Consider the following 25,266-nt stretch of genomic DNA (forward strand, 5'->3'; position numbering starts at 1 on the left):
TAAGGTAAAAGCGGAAAGCAGCTCTTGGTTTTGGCTCTTGGTTTTGGCTCTTAGGTCTGCTGTAATTAGCTGCATTCGACTCAGATCAAAAAAAATTCCACAGTATTTTACTAAATGCTTCTCTATATTTATTCATTGTTTTGGCATCTTTGTGGTCTATGATCTCCTTAGAAGTGTATACTTTATAAGTAAAATATTATAACTGTTCTGCTGTGTATTTGTAGTGTGCTAGCTTTTTTTCCTCTACAGTAAATGAAACTTTCTCGTTATTTATTTTAAAATGACCACATATTTCTGGTGAGTGATGAAGCCACCTTGCTTCATGACAAGTAATTCTGCATCTTCCATATGCCTCTGACATACTGTCTCCTGTCTCTTTTAATACCTGGGATCATAATCCAAGTTGGTTTAGACAAGATCATGTATGGTAGAATTTTCTTGATATCCTATGAAACAGACAATATAAAGCTGTTGACTGTTTCTACTTTTTTAAATTAAAAAAACAAGTCTTCTGGTCAATTTTAACTGAAAAAAATACAACCACCTCAGTGGTGGGATTCAGATTTTTTTACTACCAGTTCTGTGGGCATGGCTTGGTGGGTGTGGCGTAGCTTGGTGGGCATGGCTTGTTGGGCGTGGCAGGGTAAGGATACTGTAACATCTCAATTCCCTCCCCACTCCAGGGGACTGCAAAATCCCAATTTCCTCCCGATCAGCTGGGACTCAGGAGGCCGAGAATAGTTGGGGCGGGGCCAGTCAGAGGTGGTATTTACCGGTTTTCTGAACTACTCAACATTTCTGCTACCGGTTCTCCAGAACTGGTCAAAACCTGCTGAATACCACCTCTGAACCACCTGTTCGAATCTGTTTATGTTTGTGTTTGTTTATCTCACTTTATTTGTTAACACTTTATATCTCATCTTTCATCCAGTAGTTTAAAACAGTGAACCAAAGATAGGTATGTGAGAAAAATAATGTAGTCCTTGCTAACTCAGAGTTATACAAATTGTGTCAGTATCAATGTTTGTAATCTTCAGTTGGAACAAATGCATTATGGAGCAATAATTTCTGTATCAATGTAGCTCAGATGGCATCCAAAATCTGGGATTGAAATGTGGCTTTAATCCTACTGCACCACATGCTACTGTGGTCGGCCGCAGTTCCATGATCACCATAGTCCAATGATCCCTCCCACCTTCCTACAAGAAAAGTCAATGGTAAGACCCTCCCACTCCCGCTGATTTTTTGCCTCCCTTGGTCATTCTGATTGTCTGTCTAGGTGAGGAAATATCTCTGGAATGATGACCCAACAGGTCATGGGTTCTCTAGCATTTTAATTAAATGTTATAAGGCTTGACATCAAACTTACATTATTTCCAGGATTGTCTCATGAGACCGAACCTGCACCATCTGTGCATTCAACCCAATTGCTTATAGTCTCCTCCCGCTATAAGGATAACAACATGACACCCCAGAGATGGGTCTTCTGGGTGCTGCAGAATATCTTGTTTCTCTGAGATGGTAGAAGTCCCCATTCTGCTTGTATGCCACAAGATTGTGAGGGTCATTTGATTCCAGTGAACTTGGGACAGGTAGAATGAATCAGGACCACATTTGTAATGGGTAATTTTTCAATTGTAAATTGGGTTAGTATGAATGTGCATTCAGTGGTGCTTTATAATTTTCTATAGGTAGGTCCTCACTTAGCACCACAGTTGGGACCAGGAATTTGGGCAGCCGCTAAGAAATGCCATCACTAAGAGGAAAAATCATGCGACCGCAAGTGAACTTGTAGTCTTACTTTGATTCTTAACATGAAGCAAGACAGTCACCAAGTGAAAAATTTTACGTGACCGTGACTTACGTTTTTACTTCTGCTTTTCATCCAGCTTCAGAATTTGACCTGTGTGAATTTGTGTGTTTGTTTACACAGATGTCTGCACTTGTATATACCCACAAGACATGTTAATTATCCCCTCTTTAGTAACATACCCTGACATCACTGCACTTGTTCCCAGTATTGTAAAATGGACACAGAAAAGCTGTCATGACATTTTTCTGAGTGACATTTCAGTGTGGCTTCCATAAACTGGCACTGACAAGATTTGGTTTTCATTTTAACACTCTGCATTTACTTAACTGACATTGCAATAAGATGTCTGTGACATGTTGAAGGCTGATACAAAAGAAGTGGGTAACAACATAATTAAAAGCCGCCTCAACCAAGTAAATCCTAATTCTGATCTGTCCCTCAGCATCCTTTCCCCCTCAAGGAGAAATTCATTATCTGGTAAGGCCTCTGGTGCTACACTTCTAATAGTCTAAGTATAGTTTCACACCTGGTGTCATCCCAATCCCATCTCTCTGATTAGGTCCAATTTTTATTTGTGAGCCTTATTGTTTGTATCCCACTTTTATTATTTTTACAAATAACTCAAGGCGGCAAACATATCCAACACTTCATCTTCCTCCTATTTCCCCCAAAGCAACAACCCTGTGAGGTGAGTTGGGCTGAGAGAGAATGATTGGCCCAAAGTTACCCAGTTGGGTTTTCCATAGCTAAGGCGAGACTTGAACTCATAGTCTCCTGCTTTCTAGCATCGTGCCTTAACCACTACACCAAACTGGCTCTCCAGCTTGGTCCAGTGGTTAAGGCACCATTCTGTCCGCCTTTGGTGCAAACGTATTTTGCCACTCTGTGTTTCCTCAAAATATGTAGCACAGTTATTAAGGGAATCTCTGCAGTTGATAAGTTAGTAACATGGTTGTTAAATGAATCTGGCTTCCCCATTGACTTAGCTTGTTGGAAGGTGGCAAAAGATAATCACATGACCTTGAGACAGAATAACAGAGTTGGAAGGAACCTTGGAGGTCTTCTAGTTCAACTTCCTGTTCAAGCAGCAAATCCTATACCATTTCAGACAAATGGGTGTCCAATCGTTTCTTAAAACCTCCAGTGCTGGAATACCCACAATTTCTGGAGACAAGTTGTTCCATCGATTAATTGTTCTAACCATAAGAAAATTAGTTCTAGTTGGTCCACTCCTTGATAAGTTTCTATCCATTGCTTCTTGTTCCGCCTTCAGATGCTTTGGAGAACAACTCTTTCTTTGCGGCATTTCTTCTGAGCATTGAAACTCTTCAGGAGAGACAGCAAGCACCTAGTTGCTTATTCACGAGTCATCTTATTTATTCATTTTACTCACACATCTTAATACAACACAGGACTCTGCAACCATCATAAATATGAATCAATTGCCAAGTTTCTGAATTTTGATCAAGTTTCCATGGGGATACTGCCATGGCCTTAAGTGTGAAAAACTGTCATTTTTTCAGTACCATTGTAAATTTGAAACAGTCAATAAATGAACTGTTGTAAGTTGAGAACTGTCAGAGTTGCATAAATCCAAATCCAGAAGCACACACAGATTACTGATTGCGGCAGGATTCCTTAATTTCTTTATATACATAAGAATAGATGAATAAAATGTACAATGCCAACAGGTGGTTCTTCCAAGTAAACACAAGGCAGGAGAGTTATAGGCCAACACAAGCAGTTAGCTTTATTTCAGCAGACAAGACCAGACAGACTGCTCTGCTTAATGCAGCTAAGCCACGCCCAGACTTCTTACTTAAGTTTCTGTTTCAATTCTCTGCACAGACTCAGATCTGTTTAAGCTTCCATTGGCTGACTTAGTTGCTATGCCTATTCATTGGCTGACCTTGTTCCCCTGTCTCTCCCAGTCATGAATATTCTAAGAACTACCAGTATTGAAATCCTTCCATTCATTTGCGGCCGATCAAGCAGATTCCTGGAAAAATAAAATCTAAGCCTGCAAAATAAATTCGGGATTCTAGCTCCACATTTACAGTATCTATTTAGCATTGCCAAAAATTATGGTTACTGTAAATGTATTCAATTCCCCATTTCCCCCAGTTCTTCTGCATGACATTCACATTCACCAGACTTTGTGAATGGCCCTCAGTTAGTCTTCCTTTACCTGATGGTGTCCACAATTTAGACTGCAAGTCCTAAAATTCCCAGCCAAGGCAGCCTTTGAATTCTGAAAAATACATGGTCCACAGCATCTGGTGAGGGACGGCTACCCACTATGCTTTTCATTCTGTAGTTGCCATGTCAACAATACAAACAGTTCTCGTAACAGAAGAAGAGTAGCAAGAACTCCTTATTTTAAGCTCTGATTCAAATGCCGCAGTTATCTGAACAGCTAACACGTTGCATAAGGCGAAAGAATAGGACCGGGGGAAACTAAAAATGAAAATAAATCCTTTTTAGGATCAGTTTCCTTTTCTGTCTTCCTGATGTGTCTTTTTTATTGGAATTATTTGTTTGATCTTACTCAAAATGGAAGGACTCTAGTGTTCTTTTTTATTCTGTGGATTGGATTGATTTTTGGTTTAGAGAGCATGTCCCCTAAATGAAATAAGTTTTTGCTAATCTTTCCTTAATAGGAAGCTATCTGTAGGACTTCCATGCTGTTATTTATTTTTAGTGAACTGTTTTTCACCAATCTTGGAATTCACCTCTACGTGTTCATCAGTCTGGTGTAGATGTAAATGTGTAATTTTGTTTTTAAAAAATCAAAAGTCCAAGCGAAGAACTTTGGTGAGATATTTTTAAAGTCATGAACAAAATGTTTGCCTATTTTCAAGCTGCTTCAGGATACGTCATTTGTGTGCCTGTGTATCTGTCCCAAAGGTGCTTTTTCAGAAGGCAACCTAACTTCCTTGTTTTTTCTTTGAAGATGTTTCATTTCTCATCCAAGAAGCTTCTCCAGCTCTGTCAGGAGCTGAAGGAACTGTGTGTTATCAGGGTTCTAAGTAACACCCCCACTTCCAGGCCTTACATGTGTCTGTGTGCCTAACCACATTTTCTTCCATTTATGTAGTTTGCAGTTCATTTAGGTTCTTTGTCATCTTCCTCAAAGTATGCAATTTGTCCCATTTTATTCATTTGTTAGACACTCAAATACGGTGAACATTTTCACCCATGCTCTTGTTCTCAGTTTTCCACACTCATTTGCCTTGAAATTCCTTCCCTCTCCCTCACCCCTGTTTAGGTTCCTTTCTTCTCCTTCCAGCAGGTTGGCGTAAAAAGTTTTAAAGACAGGGTAGGAGAGGTGATGAATTCTGGTAGACATTGATCCTTTTTCTACAATTTTGCCCTTTTGGTTTTTTTGAAACGGATTACTTGCTTAGTGTCTGGGTGTTGGTGAAGCAGAATTGGAAAGGGACGAACTTTACATAAATCATTTATACTGAACACTTGGTATGCCGGCTACATAAATCAACAACAGTATCTATTACCATTCTCTCTCCCATCCCCTCCTTACCAGTATTATCTTGATGCGGCTGGTCCCAACATTTGGGCATGCTGAACCGTGCCTTCAGAAGGCTAGCCCTTGGTAATTAATTATGCCGGGCACATAGTGCTTGGCCCTTGCTACGGGGAATAATTGCTCCCAGCCAACAGACAGGGTTTTAACTTCAGTGGCAATAATAAATAGAAAGTCTCAGGTGATGCCACTATTTTAAAGTAATTAATCATCTCCACTCTTCCTTCTCTCCCACCCTCACAAGCCCCATGTGCTCCCTTCCATGTTGATTCCCTCTACCTCCAAGTAGGAAAATTCAGCAATAAATCTTTAATGATATATATGTTTAAAGTGATCTGTTACCTAACCCTTGGGGTTTTTTCCCCCTTGTGCGTACCTTGACATGTCCAAGATTTTTTCTCCACACTCATACCTATTGTAAATGCTGCAAGTTGTGAACTTCCAGGGTGCACGAAAGGACTGTTATATGTAGGAAGGTAAAGCTTAGCCATGGTATCTCTGAAAGATCGTTAACTTTTTTTTTAATGTCATGCTGTACATGTGCTAATGGAGATGCTTAATTAATACCAGTGGGGCTGTCAAGAAATTCATCTTTCAAAGATGTTGTATTACTGCCAGTACAGTCTCCGCCTTTTCCAGTATCAGAAAGTGTTGCGTTGTTTTGGACTGGATGCAAAATACATGCACGTCAGCTATAGCACATAAGTTCACCGCTGGACAAGAACCCCATTCCTTTGCGAATGTGTCTGCAGTTTTTGCTGCCTTTTTTTTTTCCTAGGAGAATATGCTATGCTGCAGAGAGTCAGTGATTCTCTGGATATTTCCTGGTAGATCTGACCAGCCGTCATGGCTATTCAGTGTGACAGGGACAGATGTGACAGATTGGTTCTGACACCCTTCCATACCACAAATCAGTGACTGGAGGTGACTCTTGTCCTTCTGTGATTGTGCCCCCACCCCACCCCACCCTCCCGCTGCAGGACAGCACAATGATGCACGAATGAACCTTGCCATCGCCCTCACTGCTGCCAGGTATGGGGCTGCCATAGCCAATTACACTGAAGTGGTGCACTTGCTGAAGAAGATGGATCCAGAGAGCGGGAAGAGCCGGGTTTGTGGAGCAAGGTGCAGGGATGTTCAAACAGGTATGTCCTTTGGGCTCTCCCTGGCATTTATGAAACCCCCTTGTCTCCAGGTAGCTTGCTCTGGCAGGTACCGGTGTGTGTGTGGGGTGTCTTTCTGTTTTTTCAGAGACCCCTTCCTTTTTATGCTTTCTGGGGCTGGGTGGCTGCCCAGAGTCTCCCTGCAGCCTTTCACCTCAGTAGCTGCACGTACTTTGAGCGCAAGTGGGAGGAAGCGCTGCTACCCAGAAAGGCATGTTAACTCCGGCTTAAAAGAAAACGGGGAAGTCCTCCCCTCCTCAAACTTAACTGCAGGAAGGTGGGTGAAGGGAGACTGCAGTAGGGGGCTGGAGTTTGTAAATATCGCTTAGCTGACAAAAAAGGCATGTTTCCAAAGTGCAGTGGCATGTCATTACCGCCAATCATCCTTAACTTCTGTCAGGCTTCCATTCAAATCCTAGTGCTTTGGCAAGCTAAGCTGTGCTTTACATCCAAGCCCTTCTGTCAAGCAAAGCTGACGTTCTGAGATGCCGGGTGGTGCATTTCAGCAATAAGTACCATTTAACAAATTTCAGGGTTTTCGAGAATGTCATTAAATAGAGAATGTCGATAAATAAAAGCCGAATGATGAGGGGGGGCCCGAAGAAGTCGGAAGGTTGCTACCATTCTTTTCTGCTTCTTTTCCCTCGTTCTATACAAGTCTGATCTCCAAAAACTTTATAAAGATTGGGGAGTCAGTGTACTCTTGCCTTAAAAGCCATCTCTATTCTAATTTTGCTGGAAACGGAGCTGCTTGGTTCTGTGTGCACATGTACAAGCCCTGAGTGTGTGTGTGTGTGTGTGTGAGAGAGAGAGAGAGTGAGTGTGTGTTTACACACACTTCACAATAGATTAACTTCATGGATAAATTAATAATCCAGAGAGTCAGTGAAGAGAAAAGCAAATGGAGTATGTGATTGATGCTGTTTTCTTTCACAGGGCAGGAATTTGATGTCAAAGCCAAATGTGTTATCAATGCTACAGGACCTTTCACAGATTCTGTGCGGAAAATGGATGAACGGGAAGTATCAAACATCTGTCAACCAAGTGCAGGCGTTCATATTGTGATGCCCGGCTATTACAGGTAACAGTCTTCAAAGCACAGGCCATTTGTAACCATCTTAAGATGTGAATCTAATCGAGTCGAGACAGGAGAATCTAAAGAGATTGTTTTCTGGCTTAAATGGTCCATGTTCATTCCTCCCCCCCCCCCCCGCCCCCTTCCCTCCACCTTACCTGCAGTATGGAAATTTATTTTGAGTGAGTCAAACATAATCCATCACATTTACTAAGGAAGGAGCATTATATAAGAAAGTTAACTACCGTATTTTTCAGAATATAAGACTCACCTTTTTCCCTCAAAAAACGAGAGTGAAAATCTGGGTGCACGTTATACACTGAATACAGCATATTTGGCCTCCCAAAACCCCACCTCCTTCACAAAAATAGACGTGCAGAGGGTTTGGGAGGCCTGCAAAGTGCTACTGGGGAGGGCAAAAATGAGCAAAAAATGGGCCATTTTTTGCTTGTTTTGGGGGGGGGGAGCAGCCCCCAGGAGCACTTTGCAGGCTTCTCAAACTCTCTGCATGCCTCGTTTTTCACAAAAAAATGAGGCATGCAGAGGATTTGGGAAGCCTGCAGCGTGCAAAAACTTTTTTAAAAAATTACCTCTTCAAAATCTTGGTGCATCTTATACTCCAGTGTGTCTTATACTCCAAAAAATACAGTAGTCTTTTAATGGTTGTTCAATATCCCTGCCACTGGAGGAGACAGCTCAAGTTTTGAAAAAAGAATGGATACCGTTCCTTCTACCCCCTCAAAAGCCAGAGTTTTCCATCTTTATGATTTTGGCAACAAACATCTTTGGAAGAATGATAAATGGATGGTTTTTGTAGAGGGCTGACTTGACAGATAGGAATATTTTCTCCATGCCACCTTTACTCTTGCCTCAAACAACTAAGGCTCTAAAAAGTTGTGTTCTCTCACACATTGTGTTCTCTCTACCCTCACATTGGTGAGGTAATTCAAAAGGGGTTCTTGACCATAAAGAAAGTCCTAGATAACCTTCAGCCAAGTCGTTGCTAGTTCAGCCAGTGTAGCAGACAGTTTTACACAAATATTCTAAAAATTACTGCAGCTCTTAGCATTCATACAGTACATTCAGTTGTACTATATGAATGCTAAATATTACTACTAATAAGGGGTTTTATTCAGATATGCCCTTCTGCTTGTGGCAGGGCAGTGTTTCCTCACCATATGTTGGAATACTGAATGAGAAAATGAAAATCCAAAATGCTCTGCTTGGCAAAAGAGGCTGTGCCAAACCTTGGTCAGGCAGAAGTAGGAGGACTAGTGTTCTAGGTTGATAAATAAATATGACAAATTCCTTTGAACCTAAGACTTATTAATGTACTGGGAGTTTCTCCTGTAGAGTTGCCAGTTTATTGTGACTGGAATAAATCCGCTTTGCCCAAGTGCAGCATCCGGATTTGGTTTCCAGATTCAGTTCTAATAGAATTCACCTTCTTGGTGAGGGACCTTGCTATAAACCAGTTCATAGATCTTAATCATATAAACATTCAAAATGGGAAACCATAGGATTAGTAAAACATGGTTTTTCTTACTTGGGTCTTTCAGCAACTGTAGCAACACACACACACACATACACACACGAATTGTTACAGTTCTGTGTAAAAAAGGAGTGAAAGGACTACAGGTAGTTCTTAACTTATGGCCACAATTGAGCCCAAAATTTCTGTTACTGAGTCATTGTTAAGTGAGTTTTGCTGCATTCTTACCACAGTTGTTAAGTCAATCACTGCAGTTGTTAAATTAATAACACGGTTTGTTAATTGGATCTGAGTTCCCCATTGATTTTGCTTATAAGAAGGTTGCAAAAGATGATCCCATGACCCGGGGCACTGCAACTGTCAAATATGAACCATTTGCCAAGCCCATGGGGATGCTGAACCCATCATAAGTGTGAAAATGGCCATAAGTCACTGTTGTAACTTTGAGGGTCACTGAAGAAATGGTTGTAAGTCGAAGACTTCCAATATAGCTTACAAAAAACAAATATGTTGGTCTGTTTTATCAAGAAATAGGTTGGGGATAGTTAATGCTAGTCTTAGTTTCTCCTAGTTTTATTTAAAATCACGAGTGGTACATGCTTATTTATCATATACAGGTAGTCCTCAACGTACGACCCCAATTGTGCCCAAAGTTTATGTTGCTAAGTGAGAAAATTGTTAAGTGAGTTTTGCTCCATTTTACGGCTTTTCTTGTTAAATGAATCGCTGCAGTTTCTAAATTAATAGCATGCTTGTTAAGTAAATCTGGTTGACTCCGCCTTCCATCCTTCCAAGGTGGGTAAAATGAGGACCCAGATTGTTGAGGACAATATGTTGATTCTGTAAACCGCTTAGAGAGGCTGTAAAAGCACTGTAAAGCGGTATATAAGTCTAAGTGCTATTGCTATTCCCCCATTGACTTTGCTTGTCAGAAGATGATTCTGGCACATGGCAGTTGACATAAAAATGAATGAACCAGTTGCCATGCTGGTGTAACTTCAAACAGTCACTAAGCAAGCTGTTGTAAGTCGAGGGATACCTATACTCATAGTATACCTCCATCTCTGACCTATTTTCAGCATCCTTCAATGATTGGGATTGCTTTCTTTCAAAAGCAATTGCCCCTTAAATATGGCATTCTCAATACTATTGAGTGAAAGTACCAATTTCATCCTAGTGATGGATTTGATAAATCAAGGATTGTCCCTATATAATAAATAAGTAAATAAATAAATAATGCCAAAATGTAAATGTATGTATTAATTTAGCAGTAGGCTCTTACTTCGGGTGCCAGTCTGAGTCTTATTAAAGAAAATGCATGTCATGTCATTATAGTTACTCGTATCTTTTGGAAAAAATACTTCGATATCATCTGGGGGAAATGATAAATAGTTTTAAAGGCATTTTATGTATAAATGTACCTTTGATTTAATTAATTTAATGTTAATACACTGCAAGCATTTCCCATCGGGTTTTTAAAATTTTATATTCTTCATTAATAGTCCCGGCGTTCTCTCTGCACTCATTAATTTTATTCTTCCAATGCATGTTTTCACTTAAGCAGTGACTGTATGGCTTTGTCTCACCGCAGCGATGCTAGCATGTAATCTCTTAATAATTTTAAACTTCAATACAGTGGATGTTGCTTTTAGATTGACTGTCATTCTGCCTCTCAGAAAATGGAAAAAAAAACCAGACACTTGATCCAAAGAGGCAATTGCTGCAATCAGAGCCTAAGCTATGCGTTCAAGTTCCCTAATCAGTCATTAGCTTGAAATGCTAAAAAGAAGTATAGATAACAGAGATACAAAGGATAAAGAGCTAACAGTTCTCCAGATGCGGAACTATTGTTCCCAGTAGCCTCAGCCAACATGGCCAGTAGTACTGGTGGCAGGAATTGTAGTTCAGAAATACAGAGGTGGGCAGGGGCTCTCCTTCCTTGTTGTACGTCAAGCTCTTTGATTCCTCTGAAGCAGTGAATAAATGGTAAATATTATACAGTGAATGGTGAATATTATTATTGTCGTCTAGAATTTCATCCATGTTACATTGTGGAATTAATCTATTTGGCAGCCAACCCTGGTAGTTATTTGAAATACAGTGAAAGGGAGCAAGGTGGTAATATATGAAAGTTAACCCCTCTCTCTGGTTTTAGCTCCTCTAGCTAAATCAGTGGCAGTCAAAACAAATGCAAAGTAACTCCCAGGAGCCTTTTCAAAAATGTACTCAATCTACAGTTCAGATTCTTTTAAGGCAAATTAGAAACCTCATTTTGAAACTTGTCAAAAGTTTTTTTTCTTTAAATAGTTTGAGCCTGTATATTAAATTTCTTGGCTTCTTTAAATCAATAGTGATTTCATTTTGAAAAGTAATTACTTATCTGCCCTAGTTTACCTTGCACAAGTCCATGTTGACACCTACTTTTTAAGCTGTTCTTTTCCAAATGTATCCTTAAGCTATATATAAATATCACCTCAAAGACTTAGTGTAGAAGTTATACTTCAAGTGTATATAATTGTCATTATCTCTCAGAGGAGCACCTCGTGCATATTTTTCTGTTACCCAGACCTGTGCAGGGGAAAAATATATAATTATCCATAATAGCAGGGGAAATTCTATTTGGATCTGTGAATAAGAATAATACCAGCTTTCTGTATTTTTATATTTGTAATATTTTAATCATTTTGTTTATTGGTGTATATATTTATCATATTTAGGAACGGTCCATCTCCCTGCCTTGTATATAATCTGTACAAGTGATTTTAAGTCCCTTCTAGCACTGATGATGTTAGCTAGTTGGGTAATGAAATGTCTGCAAGAAGACAACCAAACTCAGAAAACACAAAGGACTCCACATTTTAAAATCGTACTGCGATTTAAAACATTGTACTGGTACCTTCATGGTCGAGCTAATTCTCTACATCATAGTAGACTAGTTCTGTGCACTAAGCAATGGCTATTGAAGGTTATAATCCATGTAACTCAGTATAGTCAAATAAATTATATTAATGCAAGGTTCAGGGGGAGAGAGAGAGATACCCAAAGCCATACAGTGTATCATTCTAAGCTCTGCCAGTGAAAGAAGTATTTTTGCTGAGTTTCTAGGGCATGTGGTTCTTTTTGTTTTAAAACCCCCTTTTCCTTAAGAAGCATGGAAGTGAGATATTAGTCATTAGCCACCCAAATTATGCCTTTCCTATGGAAATGAAGAATCCAGTGGATTCTTTGGATCCAGTAAGAGAAGCTTTGCTGCTGCCATTATAATGCCTTGTCTAAAGAAAACGGTAAGTAGGAACCATTTAAAGCGGACTTTGTATGGAATTAGGCTGCCAAGATGGAGGGCAGGCATGTCCCAGTTGCCTTTCATCCTTCTGAGGTCAGGGAAATGAGGACCCAGATTGTTGAGGGCCATATGCTGACTCTGTAAACCACTTAGAGAGGGCTGTAAAGCACTGTGAAGCGGTATATAAGTCTAAGTGCTATTGCTATTGCTAGGACATGAGAACAAACATTGCTAATATTTAGGAAAATGGGGCATAGCAATCCTCTTTCTCATTGGTGCAATTATAGCTCAGAAGTGTGTGTGTGTGTGTGTGTGTTTATGTTCCTTATTTCTGTTAGAAACATGATAAGAATAAACAGCGGGATGCTCTCTTAACCTGCTGATACCTTTATCAAAACATTTGGCTGGCCTCTGTTGCAAAGTACTAAAGAAAATGGAAAACAAGCGATTTGGCCAAGATCAGAACCAGAGTGAAGTAGTTTAGATCATGAATTAATCATTTGATTCCCCATTTGATGCTACTACTAAATACCTCTTTCACAGAAGGCAAACCAATTAATTTCTCACATATAACTGGCCCCAAATGGCGTTCCTTCCAATTAATGTGCACCTTCAATATATATTATTTATACATTTCCGTTCATCTAATTCTCTTGACTCTTTTATTTGAGAAAGTGTTCGTTTCCCTTAACCTTGTCCCCAGAGCAAAAAATAATGAAAGTAAATAATAATAATTATATGAAAAAAAAAAAAAAGAAATCCACTGTTACATCAATCAGGATTGGAACCCTTGGAGCAATTCCTTAAAGACTCCCTTGCCATTTGAAAATTTTGAATTTATCAGACCTGAATACCCTAATTTTACACACACACACAAAAAGCACACCTTGCTTGGAACTGCCTATATCCTTAGGCACTACCTTAATCATTTCTTAGGTCCTTAATTAGGACTTGAATTATTAAGTTTTCACCAATGTTCGATTGTGAATCTAACTGAAGATTACCCATCATCATCATCATCGTATCGTCCCTCGTTTTTATCTTACGGCCTTGTGTGATCAAGAAGGATTTTAATAATTTGGAGAAAGAGAAATTGCCACCCATTTACTCTTGCTTGAAATTTTGTCCTTGAGAATTTTTTGAGTATTTGTGTCCTGCGCTGTGACACTGTAACTCCTGAAGTACAGCCTGAAGAGATACAGTGGGTGAATGTACGTGTATGTATCTATGATGTGTCAGCAGCTCTGAGCGTTGAAGAACAATCTGTTAGTCTGTGAGCTACACCCCTGAGCTACAGGTGGTCTTCTGCTTGTGTCACTGGCCTTCTTGTTGCTCCCTTTCTGCCTTGACTGTCACACTTGCACCCAGATTTGCTATTGCTTGGGCATGAAACACCTGTCAACATAATACAGGTAGTTCTTGACTAAACAACAGTGTCAGGGTTCCAAGTAACACCCCTAACAAAAGAAGACTGAGAGGCTTGACATTCCTCAAATTTCCATTTTATTAGAGATGTCATATTGGCACATCTGGGAAAACCCGAATCTGAAAGTTTCCAGGTTTTCCCCACCCAAAAGAAAGTTCAAGTCCCTGCCCAGCACCCATATGTCCATCACGTGGTCCAATCAGACCCCGTCCCAACTGGAGATGCCTCCCAGTCACACCACTCCAGGTGCAGGGCAAGGTGTCCTTGACTCTCTGAGAAGGGAATGTTAATTAGACTATATATCTCCCGTACTTCATACAATCCCCTCTCCCATTTTCCCACAGACTAAATGTGGCAGGCCTAAAGGCCCAATGCAAAAGATGGCTTCCAGGCCTGACAAGCAGTTCTTCTAGTGACCGTTTAAAGTTACAACGGCACTGATAAAAGTAACTTATGACCGTTTTTCACAGTTACAACCATTGTAGCCTCCCCGTGGTCCCCGTGGCAACTGTTCATACTTATGACTGTTGATCACGTGACCTCAGGGGTCACATGATCATTTTTTGCAACCTGACAAGCAGAGTCAATGGGGAAGCCAGATTCACTTAACAACCAAGTTCCTAACTTATCAGCTGCAGTGATTCCCTTGACAACTGTGGCAAGAAATGTTGTAAAACAGGGCAAAACTCGCGTAACAAATTCTCACTTAACGACATAAACTTTGGGCTCAATTGTGGTCATAAGTGGAGGACTACCTGTATTAGATTCAAATCCATGACTGCAGTATTGCCTGTTCTCTTCCTAGGTCTCTTCCTTTTTGCTAAGGTGGTATTCATGGCTATTTTGTTATACAAAGCAACATTTTCCAACAACCTGGGAAGAAAAGGGGGGAAAAAGTAATATTTTTGTTGGCTTCTTCTAGCCCTGATAATATGGGACTTCTTGACCCATCGACTAGTGATGGGCGAGTGATTTTCTTCCTGCCATGGCAAAAGATGACTATCGCTGGCACTACTGATACTGCAACTGAAGTTACCCATCACCCGATACCCACCGAAGAAGATATCAACTTCATTTTGACAGAAGTGCGCAACTATCTTAACTGTGATGTTGAAGGTAATTTTCAGTAACCTTAAAATGTAATCTTATTATAATTATTTTATTTAAAATAATGTTATTCTTAAGGCAGAAGTGTACAACCCGAGGCCACAAGAGCACATGATCCCTGCCTCCCAGATTTTTTTTTATCATAATTGTAATTTTTGAGGCAACAGACAGGAGCAAAATATATAACTGAAGAATCACCATGCTAATTGTGCTTCACTTTACATGTGATTCACATTAAAAACATACTTTCAGAAGTTCCTTTGCATCATAAGTACCTCCCTTGCCCTAGGAAAAGAAAAAATGTCCTCCACCTGTAAGGTAAGCCAGATCTCCCCACCCCATGCCAAAGATTTTTTTGTATAATTCTGCCTACCACAAAACCAGAAAATCTTTCAGTACTGTTGTGGGGATGGCCTAATATACCAATTTTTATAGCTGCTTTTCCTGCCAAATTCTGCAATTACTTCAATGAACCTACAATAGTACTTGAACAAATGAACAAGATTTGTTGCAAGTAAGTTGGAAAATAAGGCTTTTGTTTGGAACTCTACAGTGTTAAATGAGTTCTGCTAATAGGAGGTGCCAATTACACACACAGACACACACACACAAACAGAGGCAGCAGTTCTGCCCTTTTCTTTATAATACTTGCATAGTATCAATGGAGATACTTCCCTTAACACAGTGTTTCTCAACCTTGGCGACTTTAAGTCCTGTGGACTTCAACTCCCAGAATCCCCCAGCCAGCACAGCTGGCTGGGGAATTCTGGGAGATGAAGTCCACAGGACTTAAAGTCGCCAAGGTTGAGAAACACTGTCTTAACAGTTAGGATCTTCTTCAGGGAATATCTGTGCTATCAGTATTTCTATGAAGGGTAAGCAGCTTTGCTTATGAGTCTAAATCCTGATTTTTCATACCTAAACTCCACAGCACAGCCCTGCCACTGCATTGAATAATCACTGCATGAACCAACTTTGTTTTCTTGTTTAGTCAATCTATTAAGAGCCAGGATTTGCAGCTTTTTATCGTGTCCTTTTTATTCTAAACCAATGTGACACAACTTGAAGAACCCAGTGTTGCGTGTGACTCTCAAAAGCCTTTAATTTTCAACGTGGCAAAATCTAATTTTAATTGAATTAAGATGTAAATTAAGGTTAGTCCCTATTAACTTTTTGAAATGTGGTCCCATCACATTCCTTAAAAAACCACTTACCTTTCACCTGCCATCCTTTCATTTTTTTTTTTTTTAAAAGAATGGCTTTGTTTAAGGAACACACCTTTCTGCTGTGTTTGGAAGTAATTTTTTTTAAAAATAAAATACATTTTTTCTCCTCCTTCCCTCCCTGAATGATGTAACTGGTAGAAAACAACTTGAAAATTGTCATTTATTTATTTAAGTAGAGATGCGTCCTGAATACATTTTTAGTCATTGTCCATCTAGAATGAGATTTGATAACTGGGGGACCTGAACAGATTTCATTAATTACCCAGCTTCTTTAAAGTGATTCTCTAAAAATATTTAGGCTCTGACATGCCTTTTGTAGATTTATACTCATATTCGTAATCCCTTTTCAATTTTTTTTTAAAAAAGACCGAACATTCTAGATTGCTTGTTTGTTCTTCCTTGAAATGGATAATTGATAGTTCTGTTATTGTTGTAGCCATTAAAGGAAAATAGTCTACAGGAGGAGGAGGAGGGGAAAAAACCCATTATCATTAGGTCCTTCTTGCAAAAATTAATAAAAGAGCTGAGGTTTGTCAGGCAAGGTGGTTGATTCTACTAAGCTACAGCTTGGAGAAATGATTCAGGCAGCATTTGTTTGTTTGTTTGTTTATTTAATTATTTACAAGGCAGTTCTGCAAAAGTAGCCTTCTTGAGCGTTTTAATGCTTTTGAAAGTAACCAACCTGGGCTGTGCAGTGTTTTCCTCGTGTGTAATTAGTCGTGTTTATAGATTGTCTGTTAGAGAATTAGCAATTGTGCTGGCCGTATCAACTCACGGCAGACCTGCTTTTTTGCTGCCAAAGACAGTGGCAGGGTTATCAACTTACACAGGCTTGGATGTGTTCCAGCTGTTTAATTATAGTGTCACACATGCTGCTTTTTCTAGTTTCATTAATTTATAAATGTAATATGGTATCTTATTTCAGTGATTAGCACTTCATTTTGGTGGGCTAAACACGCTGGCACACAACATTGATTTCTCAGATTTCTTGTTCTTTCGGGATATTTTTACAAGGCATTATTGATTTTTTCTGTTAACACTCTTGTGAAGGTACTGTCTTTAAAACAATCCTCCCCACATGCACACTCACATACAAAAGCCTGCATAAGAGTTTTTAGTCCACTGAATGAAGATCACAACAGTAATTTAGACTTCCATATTTTATTTATGAATAGACATTACATGGATGATAGAGATACGAGAGAAATAGCCTTGGGTGTTTCTGTATTTGAATTATGTGAATGCTTATGTGAGGTCAGAGTTAACTCAGGGTTCCCGAACCTCTGGTCCGTGGACCAACACCGGGCTGTGGCATGCAAGAAACCTGGCCACACAAACAAGCAAGTCCCCATCCTCAGGCAGCATACAAAACCACATCCCCTCTGGTCCATGGAAAAACCCTTCTTAACTGAACTGGTCCCTGGTGTCCAAAATGTTGGGGCCGCTGAGTTAATTCATTCAATGGATTAATAACTCAATTGGAAGCAGGAAAAGAAGATGAGTCTGTTTTCACCATAGAGTGTAATGTTGTCACGGTCATATTCTCGAGATGTCAATAATAATAGGATCAAGGCATAGCCCTTTTTTTTTAGTATTGTGGTACCTTCTGCGAACAAATTTGATCACATTCTGAGTTGGGACAAAGCAAGAGCTTGCTTACTGTTGATTGACCTCGTGCTCAGCTGGATGGGAGAATTACATAAGGTGTATCAATATGTTAATCAAATAGGTCAGTTTTTTGAAAGGACAAAAGAAGAAAACTGGATACAGAAGAATCTCTGGTCACGACCATAATTCGTTCCATAACTTTGGTCGCAAACCGATTTGGTCATGACCAGAACCTAATTTTGGAAACTTGGTGCTTACAAAAAAAAATGGCACGGAAGGGGAAATCGGCCGCAAAAAAAAAAAAAAAAATGTGAATTTTTTGGTCGGAACCCAATTTGGTTGTGTTCAGAAGTGTTTGTGACCAGGGGTTCTATTGTACTTGCTTTTTATTTGCTATGATAGGGTCTTAGAAAGTGATGGCAGCTGTAGCTGCATGTTTCCTTTTTTTCCCCTCTCTTCTTATGCATATTCAACTTTTCTTCTTCCTTTTCTTGGTTGTGGAAACTATAGTTTGCCATTGTCTACCCAGAAATCATCAGTGGAGAAGGAAGCACATAAACCTGTGTTTTTTTTAAAAAAACAAAAACAAACAAGCAAGGAATACAAAATAGATGGTCACAATCTTAGGGCATTTCCCATAACCTCTCCCAAAATTGCAGACGTTCTTGACCAAGCAAGATTTCATTCAATTTGCAATAAAATTTTGTTTATGTCTTGTCCCTTCCCCACTCCCTGGGGACATTGTGGCCACCAGCTTGCCGCTCAAAAGCCATCTATGGACAGGCAGCAACAGAAATGGCATTAACTGCTTTAAAGTGAGCTTAAGGAATCAACCACAGTAGGCCTGGGACAGCCTCTAATTGTGGGTAAGATGAAAGGAGGAGATGAGAAGTCACTCACTGAATACAACAAAGCAGGGATTTCCAGCATCCAAGCTCATTTTTTAAAATACTTACCTTCATAATTTTCTCCAACATTCAAACAGCTTCAAACAGAACTGGGGGGAAAAAACTCATTAAAAGCACCTTGCTATTTTTCAGATGTGTTTTTTGTTTGCTATCAACTTGGATTTTTTTTCATAGGACTGAAGGGAAAAATGACGAAAACACAACTACAGAAATATATATATATATAAACAAATTGTATTTTTGATCCTGGCTCTTTGGGTAGAAAATTTGGGTGGGTCCTTGTTTAATATTCTTACGCTTTCCTCTTCAATTTGGATGGTATATTTCTTTCCCTAACCTAAGAAAAACACATTAGTATTTTTTATATTGCTCTGAAATATTAGTCACTAGAAACAACCTAGTAGAAGTAAAGTATAGAGAAAAATGATGGATGAGCCTTTCTTTCTTTTTGACTTAGTGACATGTGAAAATAAACTGCTCTAGTGTTATCTCAGTGACCCCTTGAGGTGGTCTACAGGAAGCCAGATAACTTTAGTCCTTAAAAAAAATTCAAGGAAGAGAATTTAAAGAGTAAAAACAGCAATTTCAAATTTTTTGACCTTTCTGAACTGCAAAGTGTGCCTGACAAATTCTGCCTCTCCCCGCAAATAGCTTGCAGAGAGTGATGACAGTACTTTTTCCCGAGGTTTTGGCCAAATAGAATAATGAACAATTCCAGACTAGTTCATAAAACTCATCCTATAAGTTCCTGGCCAGGCAGATTGTATTTCCCACATAGCAAGAATACACTATTCAACTTTATTTTTCCCTGGAGGCTAAAATGCTTTGTTTATACATGTTGACAGTGAGTTATAGTCCATGTTTACAAATTCAGAATTTACAGTGGTGTTTTCCTAAGTTAGCAACTATTAACTTCTCCATGCAATGTATTTAGTTCTTTGAATTATTTAAATACAAATTGTGAAGAAGCTTCTGAGATACTGACTTAAGAGTTCCTGATAATAGTGATCTTGTATAGATAATACTTGCCTCAAACAATGAGGATACAAACTCAAAACAATAAGTGGAATTCTCAAGGTGTGAATTAGCTAGAATATCCCAAATACTAAAATGTGTCAAGAACTGTATGTAAATGTAACAGCCAAATCTTCATTTATAGAGCTATGTGAATGTGAAGTTTGGCATAAGTAAGAGCTATGTGTAATTACTAAATAGTAAAGCTAAATATGTAATTAGTTGCTTAGCCAGAGATGAGTCAAGGTTGAATCATATAAAAATGCCTGTTGTAAAAAAAAAATGTGGAAAATCTTATTAAGAATTCCAGATTTTGAGATTTAGGACATCGTAGTTTTTGAGGCAGACTTCAAGTTACCTTACTGGCACTTATTCTTTTTTCGTCAGAAAACTTGTTTCTCAGTTTTATTACCAAACTCTTATAGTTTTGTCTCCCGTTTAAGTATTTGTTTAATTGAATCAAAAGACGGAACTGTACTGAACTTGTATCTCTCTTTCACTTTGCCTTTTCTTATTAAAATTCGTGGAACTGACACCGTTGCTTCTCCCAAGATGACATTTTAAAAGTTGTGACTACTTTCTTTCCTAACAGCATTTAAATCATATATTATTTTAAAAATCCTTTCCTGAGATGGTGCTTCTGACAAGACTTCTTCTTTTTCCCTTCTGATTTTGTTTTCCACTACAGTGAGGAGAGGAGATGTTCTGGCAGCATGGAGTGGCATTCGTCCCCTTGTGACGGATCCCAATTCTAAAGACACACAGTCTATATCTCGAAATCATGTGGTGCATGTTAGTGACAGCGGCCTTGTGACTATCGCAGGTACTAGGTTGTTACTTATAATTCTTTTCTTTCTTTCTTGTTAGAATTGTTTCTTAGTGATATGAAGGAAGCTTGTCAGATACATATGCTGAGGTTCTCGGTTCTGAAACGCTAGAAGAAGAGTTGGAAAACCGATGCCCTCTAAATAACATGGATGACAGATCCCATCAGCTTCATCCAATAAGGGTGGTGCTATGTTAGGGCTGTACGATAGAAATATTTCGTTCTAAGAGCTTTTTCTTTAAGATTTTCGTCTGCATGTTTTTAAATGGAGGCTTAAGGGATCAATCTTTGTACACTATCTGTATTTGTTGATACTCCCAGGTGGGAAGTGGACAACCTATCGCTCAATGGCCCAGGATACCATTGATGCTGCAGTAAAATCTCATAACCTTCAGGCCAGTCCCTGTAAAACTGTAGGGCTGCTCCTGCAGGGTGCAGAGGCCTGGACCCCTACTCTTTATATCCGCCTGGTTCAAGATTATGGACTTGAAAATGAGGTGAGTTTGTTGTTTATTCAGGTTAGTAGAACCACTTAAATCTGCAGAATTCCATGCTGAAGGCTATGGATGGAATAGAACTTTCTCGTCTGCTTGTTTGCCCATAAAGGCTCTCTCTGAAGTTCCATCCCCATTGAATAGTATGGAACAGGGGCAGGGGAATAATTCACCCCAAATGAGTGGAGGTGGTTTCTATAATCATGATTGTGAACCGTGACATAAATGGAGATCATAGGGAACAAGTTAAATCCTCAAGTTGTGACTCTGCCCTAAAATCCCCACTACAGTCAGTTGGGGAGTGCTCTGAGGACAGCAAAGTAATCAAAAGAAATGGGATAAAGAGGAAAGGTGATTGAGAAGGACTATTGTTGAAGGCAAAGAGAGGATGAGACAAACACTTGATGAAAAGATAGTGGCAAAAGATTATGTTAATCAAAATTCTTCATGTGTTGCCTTAACAGCTCAGTACATATCTCATTTCATTGGAAGAAGGGTTCTTTAAAAAAAGAGAGCATCACATCTATATATATAAAAGCCAAGTACCACTCACTCATCACGAAATCTCCAGAACTGTAAAGCCTACAAACTTGAAATTTGGCACATATGTTCTCCTTGGCTTCTAGGTGCTCATAAAGAAAGGATTTTTCGAAATGACCATCAGATCATTAGTATTTCTTATACAGTAATTAACACGCTCTGATGCTAAGGAGTTAGAGCTTCTACTCCACTCCTCATCTGAAAAGAACTCTGTTCCAACTACCAGTTGCCTCACATTCCGTTGCCTCAGTTCAAACTGGCAGACGTTCCACTCCTTCACTCAGTAGCGGTCTGGGGCTCTTTACAGTACTAAACATTGGTACCTCACCAAAATGTCTACGCTTTTCACCTGTGGAACTACTTCTGGACTCAAGGTGACAGGAGCGATATTCCCTTATGTGTTTCAATCACCAACCACCACTGAGCCAATGGATTGTGAACCGAATTTCTCCTGCATAGCCTGATTACATAGTTTCGTCGCGAAGCACGGGTATCCAGCTAGTTATCTATAAATCACGTTATTGACCACTTTTTAAATTTTTAATTATTCATAGGCTGCATGTTTATTATTATTTTGGACTTGCTGGCTTTTTGCCTTGGATGCCATTTTGGGTTGGCCTTTGAATCACAGACAAGGGGAGAGCATTCAAGGATGACTCCTAACAAGATGGAGTTCTCTTCCAAAAGGCCTCAAGTCTCTTAACGTCTTCTCAATTCCACAGGTGGCTCAGCATCTTGCAAATACATTTGGGGACAAGGCTTTTGAAGTGGCAAAACTAGCCCAGGTCACTGGGAAGAGGTGGCCTATCGTTGGGAAGCGTCTTGTCTCAGAGTTTCCATATATCGAGTCAGAGGTACAAAATGCTTTGTGGTGCTAATTCTCTTCCTCCTCCTTTCCTGCATTCTTGCTTTTGGTTTTTGAAGGTTCTCTTTCTTGCCCTATTAAAATAGGAAACTTCATTCACTTCATGTAATCACCACGAGAAAAGGCTTGTTTGATTCTTATATTAATAGCAAATTCTGAATATTTTACTCTGCCGTGACAGGGTACACCTGAAAGGTATACATGCAACGACCAGTAGGAAATCAGTCCCCACTAAAATCCTGAAAAGCTTGGTGGGTGTGGGGGAGATGCAGAGGAAGGAATTGGTAGAATACCCAAAGCAGTGGTGGGTTCCTACCGGTTCGGACCGGTTCAGCTGAACCAATAGTGGTTTGGAGGCCTGGGTCACTGGAACCGGAAGTGACCCAAGCCTGCCACACCCCTGAACTGGTTCTCCTGGTGGCGCCATAGGAACTGCCATCTTGTTTTTTGATTCTGTGCATGCGCAGAACAATTTTACTCGCATTGTGCTTGTGCGTGCATGAGCAAACCGGCAGTAGTGCCTGCCAGAACCCACCCCTGACCCAAGGGTGTTTTTCCAAAAGGCAACTGGACTTTCTTGATTTTTTTCTTTGAAAATGTTTTGCTTCCCATCCAAGCAGCTTCTTTGGCAAGAGATAAAAGATTGGAGAAGTTTAGACCAGGGGTCCCCAATTCCCAGGCCATGGGCCAGTACCAGGCTGCGGCCTGTTCAAATCCAGACCTCACAAACAGTGGGCAAGAGCATGCGCCCTCATGCAGCTCCATTTGCGCAAGTGGCGGGTGAGTGTGTGTGCCTGCGAAGCTCCATTTGTGTGAGCAGCGTGTTCCCATCTACTTGCGCAAGTGGAGCTGCGCACTTGCGTACCCCTACCGCTCACACCGAACCATTCCTTTTCCCCCTCCCCCACCACTGCTGGCATTCTGCAAAGCTGAAAAGATTGGGGACCACTGGTTTAGATATTTGCTCAACTGTAATTCCAGGCAGGTCACCGTTGTTGTCCAAGAAGATAAATGGGGAGGGAGGCCTCTTGTAACTGGTGAAAAAATTGGTTAAGTAGCCTAGATGTTCTAGAGTAAAAATGGTAGTAAATAATTTCAACATGGATTGTAATCTGGTTACATTGCATTTCAACCCTCTTGTGTAAGTTTCTCAAGCAGTTATTCTTTTCAAACCTTTTAGATTGAGTATGCCATCGGTGAATATGCTTGCACTGCAGTGGACATAATTGCTCGTCGCACTCGTTTGGCTTTTCTAAATGTCCAAGCTGCTGATGAAGCCTTACCAAGAATCATTGAGATAATGGGCAAGAAACTGAGATGGAGTGAACAGAAGAAGAAGGTATTGAAAAGGCTCCTGGTTTCATAGTCAGAAAGCTTAGGATAATCTTTCCGAGACGTTATTTGACTTTGGTGGAAAACTTGAATAACTTTCTCAAGGGCTGCATAATGGTTCACGTGTCTGTAAGTAAGGGAGGCTCATTTGCAAAACCCTGACTTGGCCATAGTGTCCACTAAATACTGTGGGCTCCATCAAAGGGACTGTCCATATGTATCACTAGTCACAACTTGGGTTAAGAGTCCTTAATATGAACATTGAACCCCAATCCAGTTCTTCTTGCTGTAATATACAGATCAGATCCTTCTATGGCATAGGTGACAAATGATGGTTAAAAAATACTGACAAAGTTATGTGTGAGCTATGCCAATCTCCCAGCTCAGCTCTACCACACAGTCTTGTTTTGAGAAATGGGAGACAACACACACACGCACACACGCACAGACACACACACACACACACCCCTTGCAGGAACCGTCTTCTTACCACAAACAGAACACATGTATCTGTAGAAAAACCAAAGCCCTGTGAGGATATGGTTGAAGTAAGGAAATGAGTGCACAGAAGTTACAGGCCAAGTATTCTCCCCCAGAGGTGGGTTCCTACCGCTTTGTCCGAGTAGGTAGTAACTCGGCCGGACACACGCCTGGATCGGTTCTATCGGCGGCGGTGCCATCTTGCTTTTTGAGCCTGCGCATGCGCAGAAGCAATTTTTTGCATGCTGGCATAGCGCACATCAAGCATGTGCCCAAAGCGCGTCCCTGAGCAAACCGGCAGTAAAAGAAGCTGGAAACCACCACCACCCCCATTCTCCCTCCACATGTACACACCTATAGTTCTCCCAAACAAGCATCCACAAATGTAGCATTGAGTGAAGCCCTTCACACAGACAGCAGTGTGCTTCCACATGAGAGAGATAACTGGTTGTTGCAAAGTACTCTTTTTTTTAACCCTCTGTATTTGAAAAGGAGTTCTTGGGTCTTATTCCCGGTCTTTTGAAAATAAAAGATGCAATCTTACCTAGCCTGCATGCTGTGCCGAGGGCTCCTTCGTCACAGCTGGATAGCTGCTTTCAGTTACAGATGCCTGTTTTCAAGCGCAGGATTTTGAGCATAAAAGGCAGCGTAAAGCAGACAATGATAAAAGGGAGATGGCCTTCCTCCAAATGACCCTCTTTGCTTACTGAGATCATCGAGGAGGTTCACCTACAGTTGCCATGAGCTCATCTGGATGTCAGTCAGAATCAAGCCAGCTCTTTTGTCGCTCAGGTTCCTTGGAACAGACTCCCGGCATGGCGAGGGGCCTGAGCTTTTCATTAGCTTTTAGGAAGGCGGTTGCATCATACCTTTTTGACTTACAGAGTCAAACGGTTGATTTTTAATTTCATTTGTTTTGCTTGTTACATTTTAATTGCTTTTGAAATCCTCTTTCAAGTTAGGGGTCCCTAATCCCCAGGCTATGGCCCTGGGATCAAGCCGTGACCCATTCAGAACCAGGCCACACAAGTGGCAGATAAGCACATCTGCATGAATAGTGGGCACTTGTA

The 25,266-nt window shown here is 40.2% G+C and overlaps 1 protein-coding gene across 2 annotated transcripts in view; it reads left to right on the forward strand.

Moving 5' to 3' along the window:
• GPD2 (glycerol-3-phosphate dehydrogenase 2) overlaps nucleotides 1-25,266 on the forward strand; it is a 106,676-nt gene that overhangs the window by 66,254 nt on the left and 15,156 nt on the right. For both annotated transcript variants that reach the window (XM_081943323.1, XM_081943324.1), the window contains exons 7-13: nucleotides 6,338-6,502; nucleotides 7,457-7,601; nucleotides 14,719-14,912; nucleotides 20,348-20,482; nucleotides 20,807-20,982; nucleotides 22,242-22,373; nucleotides 23,565-23,723. In XM_081943323.1, the coding sequence (XP_081799449.1) occupies nucleotides 6,338-6,502; nucleotides 7,457-7,601; nucleotides 14,719-14,912; nucleotides 20,348-20,482; nucleotides 20,807-20,982; nucleotides 22,242-22,373; nucleotides 23,565-23,723 (1,106 nt within the window). The remainder of the gene's footprint in view (nucleotides 1-6,337; nucleotides 6,503-7,456; nucleotides 7,602-14,718; nucleotides 14,913-20,347; nucleotides 20,483-20,806; nucleotides 20,983-22,241; nucleotides 22,374-23,564; nucleotides 23,724-25,266) is intronic.

The sequence above is a fragment of the Natrix helvetica genome, assembly GCF_964273705.1.
Source record: "Natrix helvetica genome assembly, chromosome: 1".
In the NCBI taxonomy this organism is placed as follows: domain Eukaryota; kingdom Metazoa; phylum Chordata; class Lepidosauria; order Squamata; family Natricidae; genus Natrix; species Natrix helvetica.